This window comes from Malus domestica, chromosome 15 (assembly GCF_042453785.1).
Source record: "Malus domestica chromosome 15, GDT2T_hap1".
Classification (NCBI taxonomy): domain Eukaryota; kingdom Viridiplantae; phylum Streptophyta; class Magnoliopsida; order Rosales; family Rosaceae; genus Malus; species Malus domestica.
The window spans coordinates 7,725,458-7,743,818 of NC_091675.1; the positions used below are offsets into that span (position 1 = coordinate 7,725,458).

The following is an 18,361-nucleotide window of genomic DNA, read 5'->3' on the forward strand; positions in this document are numbered from 1 at the left end:
AGCTCTTGTGTTATTGTGAAGACTCATATTTTTGGTAGTATGTTTGTTATTCCTCATTATTTTGTATATTGGTTTTGTGAATACCGAAACCGAGATTCGAAAATATCACATGAAAAGATGTACGTAAAGGGTATCTGATGCATTAAAAAAAAAAAAAAAAACAGCTTCTTACATGAATGTATGTTCCATACATTTGCCACACAAAACCACTAAGGCGAACTCTTTAAGATAAATCTTTTCCGATCCTTCATTCTCTTTTTTTTTTTTTTTTAATTTCCTCATTGATTGAAGACTACTTAAGCAAACAAAAGGGAAGCCAAGCTCATGATCACCACTCCAGCGCCAACAGCCATCTCACGGTGTGAACCAGTGGTAGAGCTTGATGATCCGGCTGGTGCATCAGCAGATGGTGAGGATGCAGATGAAGCATCACCAGAAACAGGTGGGGATGAAACCTCAGAGGAAGGACTGGGAGCATCAGAGGATGATTTCTTTAATGGAGAAGGAGCTGGTGAGGCAGAGGATTTTGGTGAGCTGGCAGGGCTCGAGGCAGCAGAAATGTCAGGAATTTCAATCACATTTGAGATTTGAAGAACTGAAATGTTGAAGGGCTGAGAGACAACGGATTTCACGAACTTGGCGTTGAGCTTGCTGCCCTTGACAGCTGACCCGAAAGCGAGCCCTCCCTCGTCTATCTTACCGAGGTTGATGAACCCTTGCTGGTCCTTGGCCTGGCCAGTGGACTGGAGCATTGTGGTTAGGGTTGACACCTTGCTGGAAGTAACTAAATTGGTCAGTTTCTTCTGGTCATAGTAATCCAAAACCACGTGTGCGCTCAGGATCTTCTTGATCACATCTTGGGATTTTCCGGAGATGCTTGAGATGCCCCCATTGTCCACTGCCAACACAGTGATGGTGCTGCGCTTGTTGATCTCATCTCCGAGCTTGGTCTCCTTGAGGTAGTTGGTGAAGCTGCTGAAATCCGACTGCTTCTCGAGAAGCTTGACGATGTCAAAGGCCGAAGCCGAAGAGAAGACAAGGAAGAAGGCAAGGCAGAGGATGACGGAGTCCTTTGTGTTCTCCATCTTTATTGTTTATCTTGCTTTGCCTTATTTCTTGCTTTGGAAGCAATGTTTTATTTTTATTTTCAAGCCCTGGTTTGTGAAGTGGGGATTTGGGAGCTTTATATAAAGAGATTTATTGGATAATTAGACAGAAAATTTGGATGGTGGAGCCTAAAGGGTGGGAGTGAAATTCTCTTTGCCATACAAAAATAAATAAAAAGCCAAAGTTTTGACTGGTTAATTAGGAATAGTCAACAAAATATTATGAAAAAAAATAGAAAGGATAGAAGAAAAGGTACCAAATGATCACGTGGAAATCACGCGCATAACATGGCATTCGTTTACTCTTAAAATGCATTAATGATTGAAGAAAAATGTATACACGGAGTCACGAGCGAATCACGTGCAGATTGACATTCGCCTAAGTTAAGAAAGAAGCAATCAACTTTTAAAAAGTTACGCTTGTATTTGTTTTCAGAGACATTCAGTTGATTTGAAATGATCGTAAATGTGGCACATGTAGCGTTAGCTTAGAATACATTAAAAAATAAACATATTACTTAAGAGAGAGTTTTGAGTTGCTATTTGGGGTTTGAGAGTTGAGGCCTAAATCAAACAGTTGTTTTGTTACAATATAAACAGAAGGGGGTTTTATTAAAAAAAAACAGAGAGGAGGGAGGGTTGGAGAAAGACAGTTAAAACCCCAAAAACTGATCCTCCAAACTTAGTATCTCATGGTTGTCTTCTCCAAATATAATCCCTCTGCCATCTCTATGACATCTTTTGGCTATAAACAACCCTTCAGAAGGCTCTTTACCTCCATCAAACAGCCTTCACAATTTTCAAATCGAAAACCATGACAACTCACAAAGCCTCCCCCCTCCCCGTCCCCGTCCCCGTCTTCGGTCTACTCTTCGTTTTCATCAGCTCGGCTGTCGCAGAGGCCTTGGACGTCCCCGCAGGTCTCCAATCCAATATCATTAATCAAATTAATGGACAAGCAGGGACAAAGGCAAATGCACCAAAGAGTGGTGATCCTAGTGCATTAGCCAATTCCTTCACCTCTGCTCCGGCCCCTGGTGGTAAAGACAAGTTGGACAAAATGATTAAGCAATTAAATGGACCAGCGCCAGCAGCAGATGCAGCGAAGAATGGAGATGCTTCAGCACTAACCAACATGTTCAAGTCTGCTCCAGGGCCTGGTGGTGCTGCCGCTGGGGCTGGTGATGCCTTGACGAAAATATTCAAGCGCGGTCCGCCCCCTGAAGCTGCTGGGCATCAGTCAGCACTGCCACCTTCTAAAGATTCTGCTTCGACTCAGCTGGCTTCGAGCTTCCTGTGCATTGTGATGGTAATGGGGTCTTTCTCATTCTTCGTGGCTTTTTAAAGAAAGAAATTAGTATTATAGCATATAGAGAGAAACGGAGAAGAGGGAAGTACGTGGATGATTATCAATCGTTAACGGAAGCAGAAGATCTTACAACGTTGTTGGTCATCTTCATTCCCGAAAACTGAAAGACGGAGACAATGCTGTGCAATGATTTGTAGAGAATTTTATTACTTGTAAAACTATTGAATATTATTGAATATTCTTTAAACCCTAATAGCTGTAAAGCTGTGTTTAGCTAGGGTTTAGTGAGCTGTGTTATTCCCTCTTCTGTGTAAAGCTTGTTAATAAGCTGTAAAGCATGTGTTAGAGAATGTGGAGGTCATCATACTCTCATGATTGCTTAGCTGACTTGCTTAGCTGCCATTGTCCCCTACTCTCCTCTCTCTTTCCCGATTATTCTTCTATTTATGCTTAATCTTGTAAACTGTTTGATACAATGAAATATACATTAAGGTTTTCTATAAAAACAGTAAGACTTTATCTTTTATTAATTTTGGGTGAAATGATAAAAGGATCTAAAGCTCTTTTCAATAATGCACAATGGAGAATAAAGTCACAGAAGATTAGAAATTTGAAATCGAAATATTATGCTGTCAAAGAAGTTCTACTCGATTAAATTCAAGCATTAACAAAAAGAATATGTTATCATCAGTAACCTACATTCGCTTGCATGCAACGTCTAGTCTTTCGAGCTTTTCCAAAATATATCCAGATCGTTGGCCTCACCAGGTGCAACTATACGATCAAATGTAAAACACCAAATGAACTTGGATACCCCCCAAAAAGACAGTTACCCCTACTAACCAAAAACTCCTCTGGCATGCCATGTATTACATTGTTCATTTGATCTTCTCAATTATATCGGCAATGACTTCCTCCATGTTCAGCTCCTCCATTTCTGAAAATGGTCGTTCCATGTCCTGCAAAACAAAACCCATCAATGACAACTTCGGAAAAAGTGATTACTTTTCAATAAGCTGATAACATGTTAAAACTGATCATCTAATCTCTGCACCAAAACAAACCCGTTTAATGAAGGTCACCCTCTCTTCATCAGAATAAATTATTCAAATTATCATCGAAGAATCTTACAGATTATGATGTTTCCTTCTGTAAAAAGGTAAGCATCCCGTTAAGATTCATCATCAATATAAACTAATTCCCTTAGCGATTATCATCAATCATTTTTAGCCCTTTTTTTTTCAAACTGAAACTTACCATAACAGTGACCTATTTCGCAGTGACCTATTTCGCTCTCCGATCATGTCTTTCAGAATGGAAAAGACTTATTGACAAAACATTATTGCAATTTAAATCTTGTAAGAATAGAGTAATTGGATTAAGAATTACCAGAAGACTGATGAATGTCTCGCCGCCTTCCTCCCGTATCTCAAAGCATCCTTTTCTTGGCTATTCACAATAAAAGAAGAAGGAAATAGTTACTTTCAATATCCTGTAGGAGGACTGCAAGTCTACAGAAAATCAAATATGGATAACTATCAAACAATGTTTCTCCCATGATACTTTATGGTTTCGATGATTTCTTGTAAACGTACTCATTTCAAATACATAAAACTAATGTTTTTGGTTTTTCTACTAATTCAGCGTTACTATCATATTTCCATCCAAATAAGCTCGAATCCATGGAAAACATTAATATCCTTCAATAAGTATACCTTATCAGGGTTTAGTAGAACTTTGATGCCAGGAACGCCCTTCTCCAAGCCATCTTTCACCTCATCAGCTCTTGTCTTGAATGACTTGCATTGCCTGCTAGAGAAATGAAACAAATCAGTTAATAAGGATGATATAATGAAGCTGCAGGTACGTAGCAAAAGCCAAACTACCAAACAAAGAAAAAAACACCAATATGGCAGCCTAGTACACAAAGATCTGGAATGGGGAACCCAAGTGTACACAATAAAAACTAGGGAATTTTAACGAAAAGCTATCGGTACTGTTTACTTCAACAAAAAACCATATTTTTACACTAAAAAGTCAATCTTGGTATTATTCACCTTACCCTTTATTTTGTCATTTTCGTTAAAACTCAAAATTTTCAAACCTTTTTCATTAATTTTCCCAAAAAACTAAGAACTAACCACTTAAAAAACAATCGTCACAATCTTAAAAAACAAAAAAGGCGGTGGATTGCACAAGGCTTTAACTAATGTGGGATTTGAGAGAGCAAGACTTGCACAATAATAATACTGTTTCTAAAAGAGGCTGTTTTCGCAATCCAAACCTGCGACTAACAAGTCGCTTGGGCCACTTCATAACCAACAAATAGTTTTCACTTTCCAAATGGGAGCAAGGGTTGTAAACTTCTGTCAGGCAATGAAGCTACACCAACCATATAAAATGGAACAGCTGGATTGTGATACATATACCAAAAGTCTCTCAAAACTACAATCACTTAGGAACTGATAGAATCAAAAGCCTCTTTCAAAAGAATGTACTATAGTTTGATTCAATCACAAAGAATCAACTACACTCCTGCAACAATCATACTAGTAAGCCCTGGTTTGGTTTAGCTTAACTTTTAAAAAAAAGTGGGCATAAAAAAACGTTGAAGCATTTTAATTGTTTGGTAAACATTTTAAATTAGTTTTTTTTCAAAAGTTATGAGTGAAAAAAAAACTAAAAACCAGAAAGCAACTTCAACAAAACGGTTTAATTTGGTAAAACACGGTGAACAGTAAAAAATAAATGAACTTTTCAATTTCCAATCCTACCCTTCTCTCTCTATCATCAGTCGTGCCCTCCTCTTCTACCTCTCTCTCGCAACCTTCTCTGTTTCTCCAGAAAAGTGTTCCCGCAGAGGCTCGAGAAACCCTATCGAAGCTCTCTCTCTTCCCTTTCGCTCCTCGCGTCCACATACCACTTAAACAACTTCAAGCCCCTGATCTTTAAAACAAAATTTGAAATAAATTAAGGTTCTCTTTCATCATCAACAGCTAATCACTTCCCAAATCCCTCACCGCCGCTGCCCCACCATCCCAACCAGACCTGACCCAATCCCTCCCAATGCAGACCTGACCCAGTCCCTCCCAGCGCAGACCCAACTTAGAAACCGTCCTAAAGATTGAACCTGATTTTTCTTTTGATTTCTACAAAATTTCAACTGGGTTATGATACCAATCCGTTGTAGTTATCAAATCCCACAAAACACCATAAAAACAGAGAAATTCACCACCTTTAACCAGCGTGAATCCACGGAAAACCCACGAACTTTCGCGACCTACATTTGAAATTCGAACGTATCGACTTTGAATTTGATGAAATAAGGTAGAGATTCGAACCAAGTAAGAGAGGATTCTAGAAGTATCAATTTTTGGGTCTTTGGTGGTCGGATAAGAGTGGCGTCGCGACGGCTACGCCTTGGCTGCTGTTGCAGCGTGAAAGGGATAAAGGAGGCAGAACACGAGAATGTATAAGATGAGAGAGAGAGATATTAATTTTTTGGGCACATCGAGTATTGTACTCTTTATTGTTATTTTACACAATTTACATAAAAATTTATTAAACATTATAATAATATTTTTTTTCAAAAATATTTTTATAAAAAAAATTTATCAAATACTCTTGTTGTTTTATTTCACAATTATTTATTCTCATAGCTCAATAAAACTAGTTTTTTTTTTTTAACACAGTATCACCAAACCGGCTCTAAACGAACAACTGCAGTTTAGTGGCCAAAAGAGACCTTAATTTCAACACCAGTTTATGCTTCCTAGATACTAAGTTAAACCACACGCCCCTCGAATAGCTATTATAACAGAAAGTCAAAATGCTCAAAGGCTCAAAGCGAATATCATAATCTAAACAAAATAAATAATAAATAATAAAACAAGAAGCACAATTATGCGAAACAATATTTTCTTGCATATCCCAAAAGTTTCTCGGCAACCAAACAGGATCAAAGAAAGATAGAGGGATAAAACTGGCTCACCAGTGCTCAATCACAATGGTCCTCTTGTCCCACTCGTTGCCAGTATGCTTCGTAGCTTCTCCGTCGTCCTCCAGTTTCTCTTTCCCTTTCTCGTTCTTGTTCTCCGCTTCTGCCTCTGCCTCGCTCTCGACGGAGTTCTCCTTCTCTTCCTTCACAGCCTCCCATTCCGCTTCTTCCGCCGCCGGCTTCACCTTCTTGGCTGGCTCCTTTTTCTTCTGAGCTCCCTTGGCCTTCTTCCTCGCCGGCGCCACTGGCCGGGGCTCAGCCGAGCTCCCACTGGCAGCTGTCTGATTCAAACTCCGGGTCACTCGCTCAGCGGATCCCCCCCGAGCGGTGTCCCTAGCCACCAGCGCCTCCAACTGGGCGCCGACCCTTGCCACCTGCTCTTTCTCTTGCGCAGTCAGCTTGCGTTTCCTCGGCGCCATTCCCACAAAATCCAGAAACCCTAGCACGCTAACGTAGCTCCGAGGGAGGGAGAGAGAGAGAGAGATGAAACGCTGCGTCTTAGCTTCACGCACGAGCAACGAAACGCGAAAACTGACTGAGTGAATCACTCTGGCTCAGGCTGGTGCAGTTTTGCACTTCTTGGTTCGCAGATAACATTTCAGTTTCCCGCGCTTTTGCTGATCGTGGATTTTAACAGACGGTGGGGAAGTGTTTATGGGGTGATGGATGAGTATGGGCCGTCGATTGAAGAGCGAGTACGGAGTCGCAGTGGGTTGTGAGACTTCGTGATGGGAATTGAAAAGGCCTTTCCGCGTCAACCACGTGTACATAATTCCTCGCTCTTCCGGACAGTTAAGGCCATCTCCACCGATCCAACCAGAGGGTTATAGAATCGAAAATAACTTGAAATAACATAAGAATCATCTCCAACCGAAGGCTAAGCCAAATGGGTCATGAGCCCTACCTGGCCAAAAAAAGGAGAAAATGGCCAATCTGCTAACCCAACCCAACCAGCCCCAGACCGGGCCATTTACTGACTTCAACTAGCCGTTATATTTGATTTTTTTTTTTTTACAATTTTTTTTTAAATATAAATTCTATTTCTTTTTCCTATAACTTCCTAAGTCATTACAATATTAAGTAATATGAAACAACATTAAACAATATTAAACAACAATAAATAACATTAAGTAACATTAAACAACATAGAAATTATACAACATAAAATTCGAGACGTAAAATTATTGAGATTCCATCTCGAAAAATTATTGACAATCCATAATGTAAAATTATTGAGGTAATTTAATTTAAATAACCATAGTAATTCAATTAAAATAATAAATTATGTTTGGCCCTATAGCCCATTCGGTTAGAGATGGTTTTTTGTCATAGAGTTATGTTTGGCATATGGCCCTCTGGCCCCTCGATGGGAGATGGTAAGAAAAATGGCATGATAGTATTCATTAAAATATTAATTTCTTGAAGGACTATAGGGCCAAAAAAAGCCCTGGCCCTCCTTTGGTTAGAGATGGCCTAAGTGAAGAGATTTTTCAATGTGACCGGCACACGAGATGTGTGTGTTTGGATCCAAATTTACACCATCGGCCCGTGCAATCAAGGTCGTTAAGTGAGCATAGCTCCCAACCGTCGAATGGAAAAAGTGAAGATAATTTTGTTATTGTTAAAGGATAATATTATGGTTTTTATCATAATAATTATCTTTTAATATGGATTATCTTCATCTTCTTAAACCAGATGAATAGAATGCGAATTATATCTCAAGCAAGTAGTACAGTTCGAATTGATTTGGGATGTCTGACGACACTTGGAAGCTAAAAATGAATTTGAAATTCATTTGATCAGGATGCATGCTTGGATGGGTTTAAGGGTGATGGAATTATGACGATGTGATAAGCCTAGGATTTGATGGTCTTGGATAATGATGAGATAAGAAACCTAGGTAGGCTAGGCCTTTTTGCATGGTGATGGGCATTGTCAGATGAGTTTGGAGTGATAAGAATTGATGATGGGAGCACAGTATGCATGCCGTGTGAAAGGGCACTTCGAGATTTCAAAGGGACACCTGTTGTTCCTCTCGTAAAAGTCCACAGGCATAAGGAGATTAGAGAGATTTTTGCCGAAATATATTAAAGATAATATCAGTTATTGTTTTTGAGAGTATATTCGGAAAAGGTCTCTATTGGATTGGCAATCAAGGAGACTTGCCATAAATACAAAGGCAGTGGCAACAAGAAAAGTCTCTCCAATTCAACACACAAACTGCCCTGCAAACTCTCGCTCTACGCAAAACCTCTCAACAACCTTGAGATTTTTATTTTCTTTTTCTGCCAACACATCTTCAGTTTGGATAAACAGCATTGTGAAGGCAACCGACGAACATCTTCAGTTTGGATAAACATCAATGTTGTCGTAGAATCAACCGACCGCGGAGCACCTTCAGTTTGGATAAACAGCATTGCGTCAAGGCCGACTGGTTACTTATCCAAGTCTCAGTCAAGAAGAATTTTCAAGTCCTTATTGACAGAGGTCATCTCATTAGCATTATTGGTGAAGTGAGGTGTTACAAATTATTGAGCTCGGCACATTGAACGTCGAGTGGTTTTATGATTGGGTATTCACAAGTAAGTTTTAGAGTTCGGCATTCTGACGGCTGAACCACATTTACCATCAAGACATACATCTCATTTGAGTACTTGTGTCCGTATAGTTTGGTGCCAATTTGGCGTGCTTATACTCTTACGAATATAATCACCGTAACCGAACTTGCCGCCGAGGATCCATGAAACTTCACAAGACTAGCAGCCTTGTCTTCAGGCTCTAGAACTCGAAGGCCGAGACGTGTTCCTTCCTCAGCCGTAGTCGCAAGATCAAGAAGTCAGCAGTGCGCTCAACGCAACATCAACACATTTTACTCCCTGGCTGAGCACGATCGACAAGTTGGCACACTCCGCACACAACCGAATGACGTAGTTAGCTTATTAATTATTCGGTCTGCGCACCAAGTAGGCTTGATAGTTTTTAAGGTCAACAATGTGTTAAAATTTAATAACTTAAAAAATAAAATTTCCCACCACTTACATAAAAACATGTGGTGTACCACTCGTGTTTCCGTCACAATAAAAAATTTCTCAGTTAAGTGGGATCGTCCTCGCACAATATGGACATGCTCACGACTCACCAAGAGATTATTGTTTTTCTTAAAAAAAATTATAATTAGCAATAATATATATATTTTGATTTTTTTATAAATAATTCATGTTTATTATACCGTTATTATATTATTGTTGTGTTTGTTTAATACTATTTTTTTGTCGACAATACATGATAAATATGTTATCATTATTGAAAATAATATTTTTGTAAACAAAATGACAAAATATGCTTATGTAGCTATTTTCCTTAAAATTTATTGCATTTTGGTTGTTTTTATCCGAGTCATCAGTATGGCAATTTTTTTTTATAAGCTTTTGAGAATGTTTTTTATATTCGTTTGCTTGCAAGGGTGTAACTTGTAGGCGAGTATCAATCATTACAACAAACAGAACGACTACAAACCAAAAAAAAAGTCACCACAATTAGCCTAGTAGTCTCACTTTTCGTGGACTATGGGTGGAGATAATATAGGGAGAGAGAAAATGTGTGTCGAAGTCAGTCTCTGTTTTTAAGTGCAAAGGCTAATTGGATTATTGGAATTATGACTTCGAATCATAGCTTCGAAAATCAGGTGAAAAATGTACTTAAGGTGTCTGATTGCATTCTGAAAAGAATAATGTTAAGGAAATCAACTCATTTGTGTCCCTAATAAGAAATAAACACATTAATTAATACTTAAGTGATAATTCAATGATCAACAATCATATCATTTTGTTTACAAAATTTAGTTTAGAATTTTAAGCTTACTAACATTACCCTTTTGAAAAAACAAAAAGATTAAGAAAAAAACGTCATGGTCATTCATGAAAATGGGAAGGAAAAAAACATTACCGCTATTAGCCTATTAGTCTATCTTATTGTTTGGTCAAAGCCTGTTCTTCTCTTTTGAACAATCGATATTATCTATATTAAGAAGGAATATATAAGCTAATCCTCACAATAGACTAGCAATAATGTGGTTCAAATTCTTCTTTGGCAAAAATCGAACCTATAATCTCTCATTTACAAGTTTTCAAGTTCTCTATCGGTCAAAATGTTGTGCGGAAACATCAAGTACGAAACCAATAAGCTAATTTGCAAAATATGACAAGACAAATAATCTAAAATAACACAAGGATTTATACTAGATCGGCGTAAGCCTATGTCCAGTTAAGAGACAGTGAGAAAATTCAACTAATATCAAATTGAAAATTACAAATAGAGTTCAACTCTCAAATTCCAAATCTCACATGCACCCAATAATTCTCACTCATACAAAAACCAAATAAAGAAGATGAAAACATATACTAAATCACTTCTTTCCCAAAAGCACAAATCGTGGCACCGTTATCTTTTGATTGAGTGATTACAAATAAACGAGGAGAGCAGCAGCTCTTCTTCAAATGGGAGAGCCGAATGCCCTCTCCACTGCTCACAAATCGGAGCTGTCAACAGACAGCTCCATTTCTCTCAGCTGCTGCCGCTCTCTCCTCTGCTGTCTTGCACTGAGCAAAAATAGGCTACACTCTCTCTCCTTCTCTCCGTTTCTCTGCTTCCTCAATCAGAAAGCAACCTATTCCCCAAAACAAGGCATAGGAATCATCATGATGTGCCTAGCTTTTACCTTTTCCCCAAAACAAGAAAGAGGCATCATCATTGCTAACAAACATCATCATTGCTGCCCTTTACTGTTAGCCACGAAAGTCATGCCAAATATACTAAACTACACCTCTCTCTGACTCTCACTCAGCCTTTCGCGGTCTCCCCCAAGTAATTATCTCTTTCTTTCTCACCACAAATTATTAGTAGTTTTTCTTTAATGAACACTTATTTGTACATTCACTGTGAATAAGCCATATCGGTCACATCGTAGCTCATTGTGGGCCACGAGACCTCTAATCATATTAGGCCACCATATATGGTTAAATAGAAATTAGGGCCAAGGATAGTTAACTAGGAAACAGGGCTTTTGAGAAAAGCATGGCAAAGGGAGTTTGAAGGATTACCATCTAAATACAGGCCACTGAGATTTTAAGTTAGAATAATTTTGTTGATATAGATAATATGTTGATTCCTATTGGTTCTTCATTGTGACCTATGTGAGATTTATATGCTTTAGAAATTTCAATTTTTCCGTTTTCATTTTTTTCTTCATTAGGTCCAGATTTGTATGTTAAATTTGGTAGTTAAGTTGAATTGAGTAGTGAATCTAAATGTCTCATTTTGATTTAATGGCTATGACTATATGATCATCCGGTGGTGATGATTAATATTATGATGGACGCACATGTGAAAAAAAAAATTATGAATTTAACATGACTCAATTACAACTTTTTTTTACGTATATACCGACTCGCTTCAGATTGTTGAAGCGGCTAAAAATCTTTCCATGCACTTTTCCAAGATCGGGCAAATCATGGTGGACATAAAGGCGCTACTTTCAACAATTACTGAGGCTACTATATCCCATACCCATCGCCAAACAAACAATATTGCACATAGGGCTTGCCCGTTTTGGTCTCTTGGTGAGTCATGTGTGATTGGGATGATCACCCTCCAACTTTATTTTGGATTTAATTATTGATGAGATTATGGAGCTTTGAATGGCCTTGTAACAAACCAATGTAATGACTCTATCAATGAATCTACTATCGTTTCTTTGAAAAAAAAAAAAAGGTTTAGGTTCTTTTTTGTTTAGATGACGCAATATTGTTCAACTTATTTTTATTGCTATCATCAATAATTCAAATCACATAGATTTTTTGTTCTCTCACTTCCACTAAAATTGTCATTTATTATTTACTTTTAACAACTTTCATTTTTCCAATTTGTAACAGCAAAATGAAAATGCCTACAGCTAATTAGTATATAAGTACTTAGAAATTTTGGACAATGAGCAGTTAATACTGCTCTTAACTTGCAAAATTTATCACCCTTCGACATATATTTTGTTCCTTAATTATTATAAATAGAGTTGTAAATAAATTTCCACATATATGTAACTAGTATTGTCTATGGTATATATATTTAGAACTTTCAACATATTTTTTACAGTTGGAAAATCTGCACCATTGCGAGGGCAATTTTTGCTAATGAAAGCTATATTTTTCCCAAGCTAATTTACATAATTGTCACATTATCCAAAATCTTCTCGTATCAAAGTTTGGGTGAAAAGATTAACAAATTGGGACAAAGCATTATCCATTATCCAATGAAAACGTGTGTTTATGTGTGAGAGAGAATAACTTAACCAATCAGAGAACGCAAACACTTTTACATGAGGAGGTCCCCAACGTGAGGGGGAGAACGATCAAAATCGCAAGATGTGAACGGGTTCACGTGGACATGGGGACAGTAAGATATCACATGCCACGTGTCATAATGGGATTGTTGATACACTTGAGCTTTTCACTTGACATAATGCGTATGCACGTGCATGCATGGCACTGGCTTTTAATCCAAGAAACGAATTTGATGTTTGCGTGCTTAACTGGGAAATTAAACGAAAAGAAAATTATATCCTGTCCAAAGAGCTAGCAGCCTGACCACACTGCTTTTTCAGAGACTAAAAAACCGTACCAGTAGGAAACAAGATACGACGGAACCAAAAATACAAGGAAACAAGAAATGGCATTTTCCCAGCACTGTGTGCAACAACGAATGACGAGATCAAACTTACCATAGAGTGTGGTTTGTTGGAAAATTATGTAGTCAGATTTTGCCCTCACAATTTCCTTACAAGGAGGTATCTTCAAATGCTGGAGGGAGTTCCCTTAATAATAACAATCATGTCTTATCCGACTAAGAGTAATATTGTAAATAAGTCTACTCAAGATAGTTGAGTTTGTTATGAGACAGTTGTAACAATTTTGTAATTAGTTAGTGATTAGTTAGACAAGATGTAATTAGTTGTTAATACAAGTGAGTTAGTCACTAGTGTGTGTATATATATACACCAACATGTAATCTTATTCCTTATGAAATGAAATCATAATTTTCCTATTATGGTATCTATCACCTGTGTCTAACAATCTTCGATCCTCTTTCTTCTGTTTCCCGCTCATATTTTTCTTCGAAGCTGCAACCCTAGAAATCTAGCAATGGCGACTTCTGGATCTCCTTCCTCCGAATCTGAATCTCAAATTCATCCCGCTTCTATGAATTCTTGCCTTAATTCCTCAAATCCTTCGACAATTTCTTCGATTACAATCCATAACATTGGATCTATGGTTCCAATCAAGTTCACCACAACAAAGTATCTCACATGGAGTGCTTTGTTCGCTCTGATCTTCTGCCGATACAACCTCATCGGAATAATTGATGAAACGATGACTGCTCCGCCCAAATTTCTTCTTGATTCATCTGGAAATTGCACCTCTACTCTGAATCCTCATTATATGACCTAGTTCGAGAATGATTAGAACATTATGATCTGGATCAATTTTACACTCTCAGATTCTCTCATTCCCTACACTATTGGAGTCAATTCGGCTTGTGAGCTATGGTCAAAATTGGAATCAAGACTTGCAACTGCTTCTCGATCACACATTCATGAGCTTCGTTCTCGTCGTCACAACATCACTAAGGGTGACTCTACAATTACAGTTTATCTTCAACAAATTGAAGAAATTGCTAATGCTCTTGCCAACATCGATGATCCGATTGACGCAATTGAGTTGATCTTTGTCACTTTACATGGTTTTCCCTTTGAATCTTTCATTGATGCGATTCAGTTTTGGCATGATTCCACTACCATTGATGAACTTCATAGTTTTTTTCTAAGCAAGGACTTCAGTTGAATAATCGTAAGAAAACTTCTCCTTTGGCGCCGATTCAAGCCTTTAATTCTTATGCTGGACTGAGTAATATTGTAAATAATTCTCTCTCTCTCTCTCTCTCTCTCTCTCTCTCTCTCTCTCTCTCTCTCTATATATATATATATATATATACACACACACACACACATCAACATGTTATCATATTCCTTATGAAATGAAATCATAATTTTCCTATTAGGGAGTTCTCTTAATCAATAAGTTAAAATCTCCGGTCTTAATCAACTAAGTCACAAGCGGTTAGCTACAAATTGAGAGGAATGGATTAACAAAAAACATTATCCAAGTGAAATGCTTACGTTACTAATGTGTCAGTAATTATGATATATTACAATCATTCGTGGCTAAGTGAACCTCATGATCCGACTCCAAAAACGAAGCCAACGACCCAAAATCAAATTTAAACGTTTCAACCACGTTTATTCAAAAGAAAATAGTGTTATAATCACCAATTTTGTCATCAAATTTATTTATTGTGAGCTCAGATTTAAAAATAAAAAAATATAAAAAAAGGAAAAAAAAAGGGTCACATTTTATACATATTTAATTTTGACTAGTCTAAACCCCATACATCGATAAAACATTACACCAATAATTTGATGTGAAAGCTAACTAGTTTGGTATTTAATGTAAAAGCTAACTAGTTTGGTTTAGGCTTAGTACAGAGATACACGCATACATAAACATACTTGTCAAGGGCATTTGACAATCTTTCCCTTTAAATCAAAAGATACTACTAATATCGTATGAACAATTTATTTTTGGTTCCAAAGTAGGGTTTAGGTACCCACACTTTGGTATATGGATACATATAGAACTTTACACATTTTGCATAACAGCAGAAAGTAATTAGAAAGTTAAATATAGAATATACAGCTATACAAGAAATCAGAATATATATATATATATGATCCAAAAAAAAAGATATCAGAAAAATAAATAAATAAATATTTATTTATATTTACCCAGGTTTTGTGTATTGGTTGACAGAAATGAACTTTACTTTTACTGATCACAATCCTTGCAACACAAGTTTCCAGATGTTCGTGTTCCTTTTATTGTTGTTGTTTGTCTTTCCTTTGTGTCATTGGACCGCCTTCTTAGCGACGGATGAAGAAGAATAAGGACTCTATAAATTGATTTTTTTTTCATGCTTTATGTTTTTGTAAGTGTGTACTTAGTGTAAATTTGTTCTTTGAAAATAAAACACCTTATTTTTAAGTTCGATAATTTAGTTTTAATTTTTAAATACAAAACAAAATATAGCATTACAAACAAACATAAATAATTAAAAATAAAAGGCAAATGAAGAAGATGGTTGAACCTTGTAAGTTTGTTAGCTGTGTTTAATTTGTTGAAAAAAATCACTTGTATTATTTTAGATTTATTTACATTTGAATTAACTCAGGCCGTTGATTTACTAAATTTTATTTAAATCAGATTCACCAGATTGTGCCACATAGACAACCTTTAATTTATAATTTTTTTAAAATGTTAAAATCCAACGGTCACATGAGTAGCCTCCACTGATGCAATTGAGTAGCTGTAAGCCTGTAACGGCACAAGCCAATGATATTCTTGCAAGGGCAGATAAAAGGGCACAAGTCCTTTGCCCAATTGCCATCCATTTTTTGCACAATTGGACTACCATTTGGACCAAGGACAGATCAATCCAATTGTCCTATCAATTGGACTATGGGTGGAAATGCTCTAAGGAGAAAGAAAATGTGTGTGGAGGTCTTCATCTTTTTTTTTAGTGCAAATGCTAATGGGATAATTGGAATTATAAGTGGAATCAAAGCTTGGAAAAATCATGTGAAAAATGTACTTCCTTCGCTATTGGAACTATGACTCCCTCTCCGTAAACTACACTCGCTGCCCCCAGGGGTCTCGTCTCAAGGGGTCTGTTGCATTCTGAAAAAACAAAAATGTTAACGAAAAAAAATCATAATTATTCATGAAAATGGAATAAGTTCTCTATCGGTCAAAAGCCTCTCTGACCCTAAGCAACGATGTCTTTCTTTCTTACCACAAGTTATGATAAAAAATAAAAAACAAACTGACTACTCACTTCCTTCCATTTTCTTCTTAAAATGAAAATAGAAATTTGTGTATTTCAAAATGTTTATGGCTTTTTTTTTTACAAACTATAATGTGCACATACATCATTGCTTTTCGCAACTGCTATGATAAAGCGTCATCTGTAAAAATTGTATTCTTTTCTATTTCTTGTCTTTTGCAAAAGTTGTTTACGCTAACCGTCGTGTCGTATGATTAAGGTGAATTGTGATGGAGCTTAGTTAAATGTATTTGGACGTCGAGGGTATGGAAGGGCGGCTCAGGATTATGCATGTATTTTCAAGGGGCTGGTGGCGTTGTAAACTTTCCATGCGAGTCCAGCTTAATGGCGGAAGCAGTATGGGCGTATTTGTTGCCTTGTGCCGACAAGGTTTTGATGCGGTTCAGGTAGAATCAGACTCAAAATGCCTCGTGGATATGATTAATGGTAAAATTCAACCAAATGTTGTGAGGTCTTCTTTTGATATTTAGAGTGAAACAATAATTGAGGTCAGTATAATTTTTTTTTGCTCCTCATGTTTGTAGTAAGATAGTGGCTTCTTTTGTCTCGCGAGAAGTAATTTTCATACATTGTTTTGAGCCAGAGTGACTGGTTAAGACATTAACTTCTGATGTGAACATTGTTATTCGAATTTAATGAAATTTTCTTTTCCCGTACGCTAAAAGTTTTGCTTCTAAAGTAAGGTCATAATTTACTAGTCTAGTCGTAACCTCTCTCATCACACTTTGTTACATATCATTTTCAAACATGGTAAAACTAGTAAATTAAGGTTAATCTAGCTACTAATCTAGTCCTAACCTCTCTCTCCTCACACTTTGTTACATATCATTTTCAAACATGTAAAAGTTCTTCTTTATCAAATGGTTTTTTTTTTTTTTAGATAGATATTAATCGGTAGGCTTCTTTTGTACATCACGACATGCCATTCTCGGACCAATGGCTATAAGTAAAAAGTCGTATGCAATATTTTCTGACATTATTGCAAGGAAACTAAATCAACCTAAAATTATTAGCAAGAAAAGGAGCTTAAGGGTGTGTTTGTTTTCCTTCATTGGCCTTCATTGGACTCGACTAGATAATTTTAGTGGGAATAAGCCGGACTCGCCTCGGCTATGACGGTCTTAGCGAGAGACGTTGCGAACCATGGGACTAGCGAATCCCTTCGATCGCTCTCTGCGTTCTCTACTCTCCTCTTTGCTCGCGTTCTCTCCCTCTCTCCTCGTCCCCAACCCTGCATCATGAACAAAGACCTCGATTTGAGATGGGAACCGGAATTGAAATTAGAATCGGACTTTTGCAGTGATTTGCCACACAGTCCCCAAATGGTTCAGTTTGCGATCTCCCTTGAGTTCTGATCGAGGAGTTTGTATTGGGTAGGTAGATTTGGGGTATTATAATCAGCTAATCGAAATATCAAATTTGAAATTACTGAAATTCTGGGAATATTGGGGTTTTGCAGTTGCAGGAGGAGAAGATGAAAGTCAACATCTTTGCGTATCCTTCTCATTGTGTTTATGTTATTTTGTTCTTTCTTTCAAACTACTCTAGCTTATATACCATTTGCAACTAGCTCATGTAATTTTCTGTACTTTTTATTCCAAGATTCAACTTTGTTGCATTTAATCATATGGTAGAATGAATTTTGGCTTGATAGTTTCGAATTCCTATGATTTTGATTTTGTTCTTTCTTTCAAATTTTCTGGTTTATACCATTTAGAAATAGCTTTTGTAATGCTCTTTTCTTTCCCATCTTCAAACTGTTGCATCTAAACGTGGTGGAATGAATTTCAACTTGACGATATTGAATGTCTATGATTTGTCATCCTCTGGAACTATGAATAGTTAATGAGCTGTAGAGTTTTACTACCTTAATTGTAGTCTAATGTTACGAATGTCGATCACAAGACCAGTATCTATTATGTTAGTCATGAATCTCTAGCA

At 37.1% G+C, this 18,361-nt stretch overlaps 2 protein-coding genes across 3 annotated transcripts; both read right to left on the minus strand.

Moving 5' to 3' along the window:
• Positions 1-296: 296 nt before the first annotated feature.
• Positions 297-1,085, minus strand: LOC103424740 (fasciclin-like arabinogalactan protein 14). The gene has a single exon (XM_008362835.2). It carries the CDS (start codon positions 1,083-1,085, stop codon positions 297-299), a length of 789 nt encoding a protein of 262 aa, XP_008361057.1.
• Positions 1,086-3,024: 1,939 nt separating this feature from the next.
• LOC103439369 (uncharacterized) lies at positions 3,025-7,189 on the minus strand. Of its 2 annotated transcripts, none has more exons than XM_070814658.1 (4): positions 6,407-7,189; positions 4,131-4,224; positions 3,805-3,864; positions 3,025-3,374 (listed from the first exon to the last, which is right to left on the minus strand). In XM_070814658.1, exons 1-4 carry the CDS (start codon positions 6,829-6,831, stop codon positions 3,294-3,296), a joined length of 660 nt encoding a protein of 219 aa, XP_070670759.1. In that variant the 5' UTR covers positions 6,832-7,189; the 3' UTR covers positions 3,025-3,293. The 2 variants fall into 2 exon arrangements, with proteins under 2 accessions (XP_070670759.1, XP_070670758.1); XM_070814657.1 differs by having other exon boundaries at positions 4,131-4,227.
• Between the last annotated feature and the right edge of the window lie 11,172 nt (positions 7,190-18,361).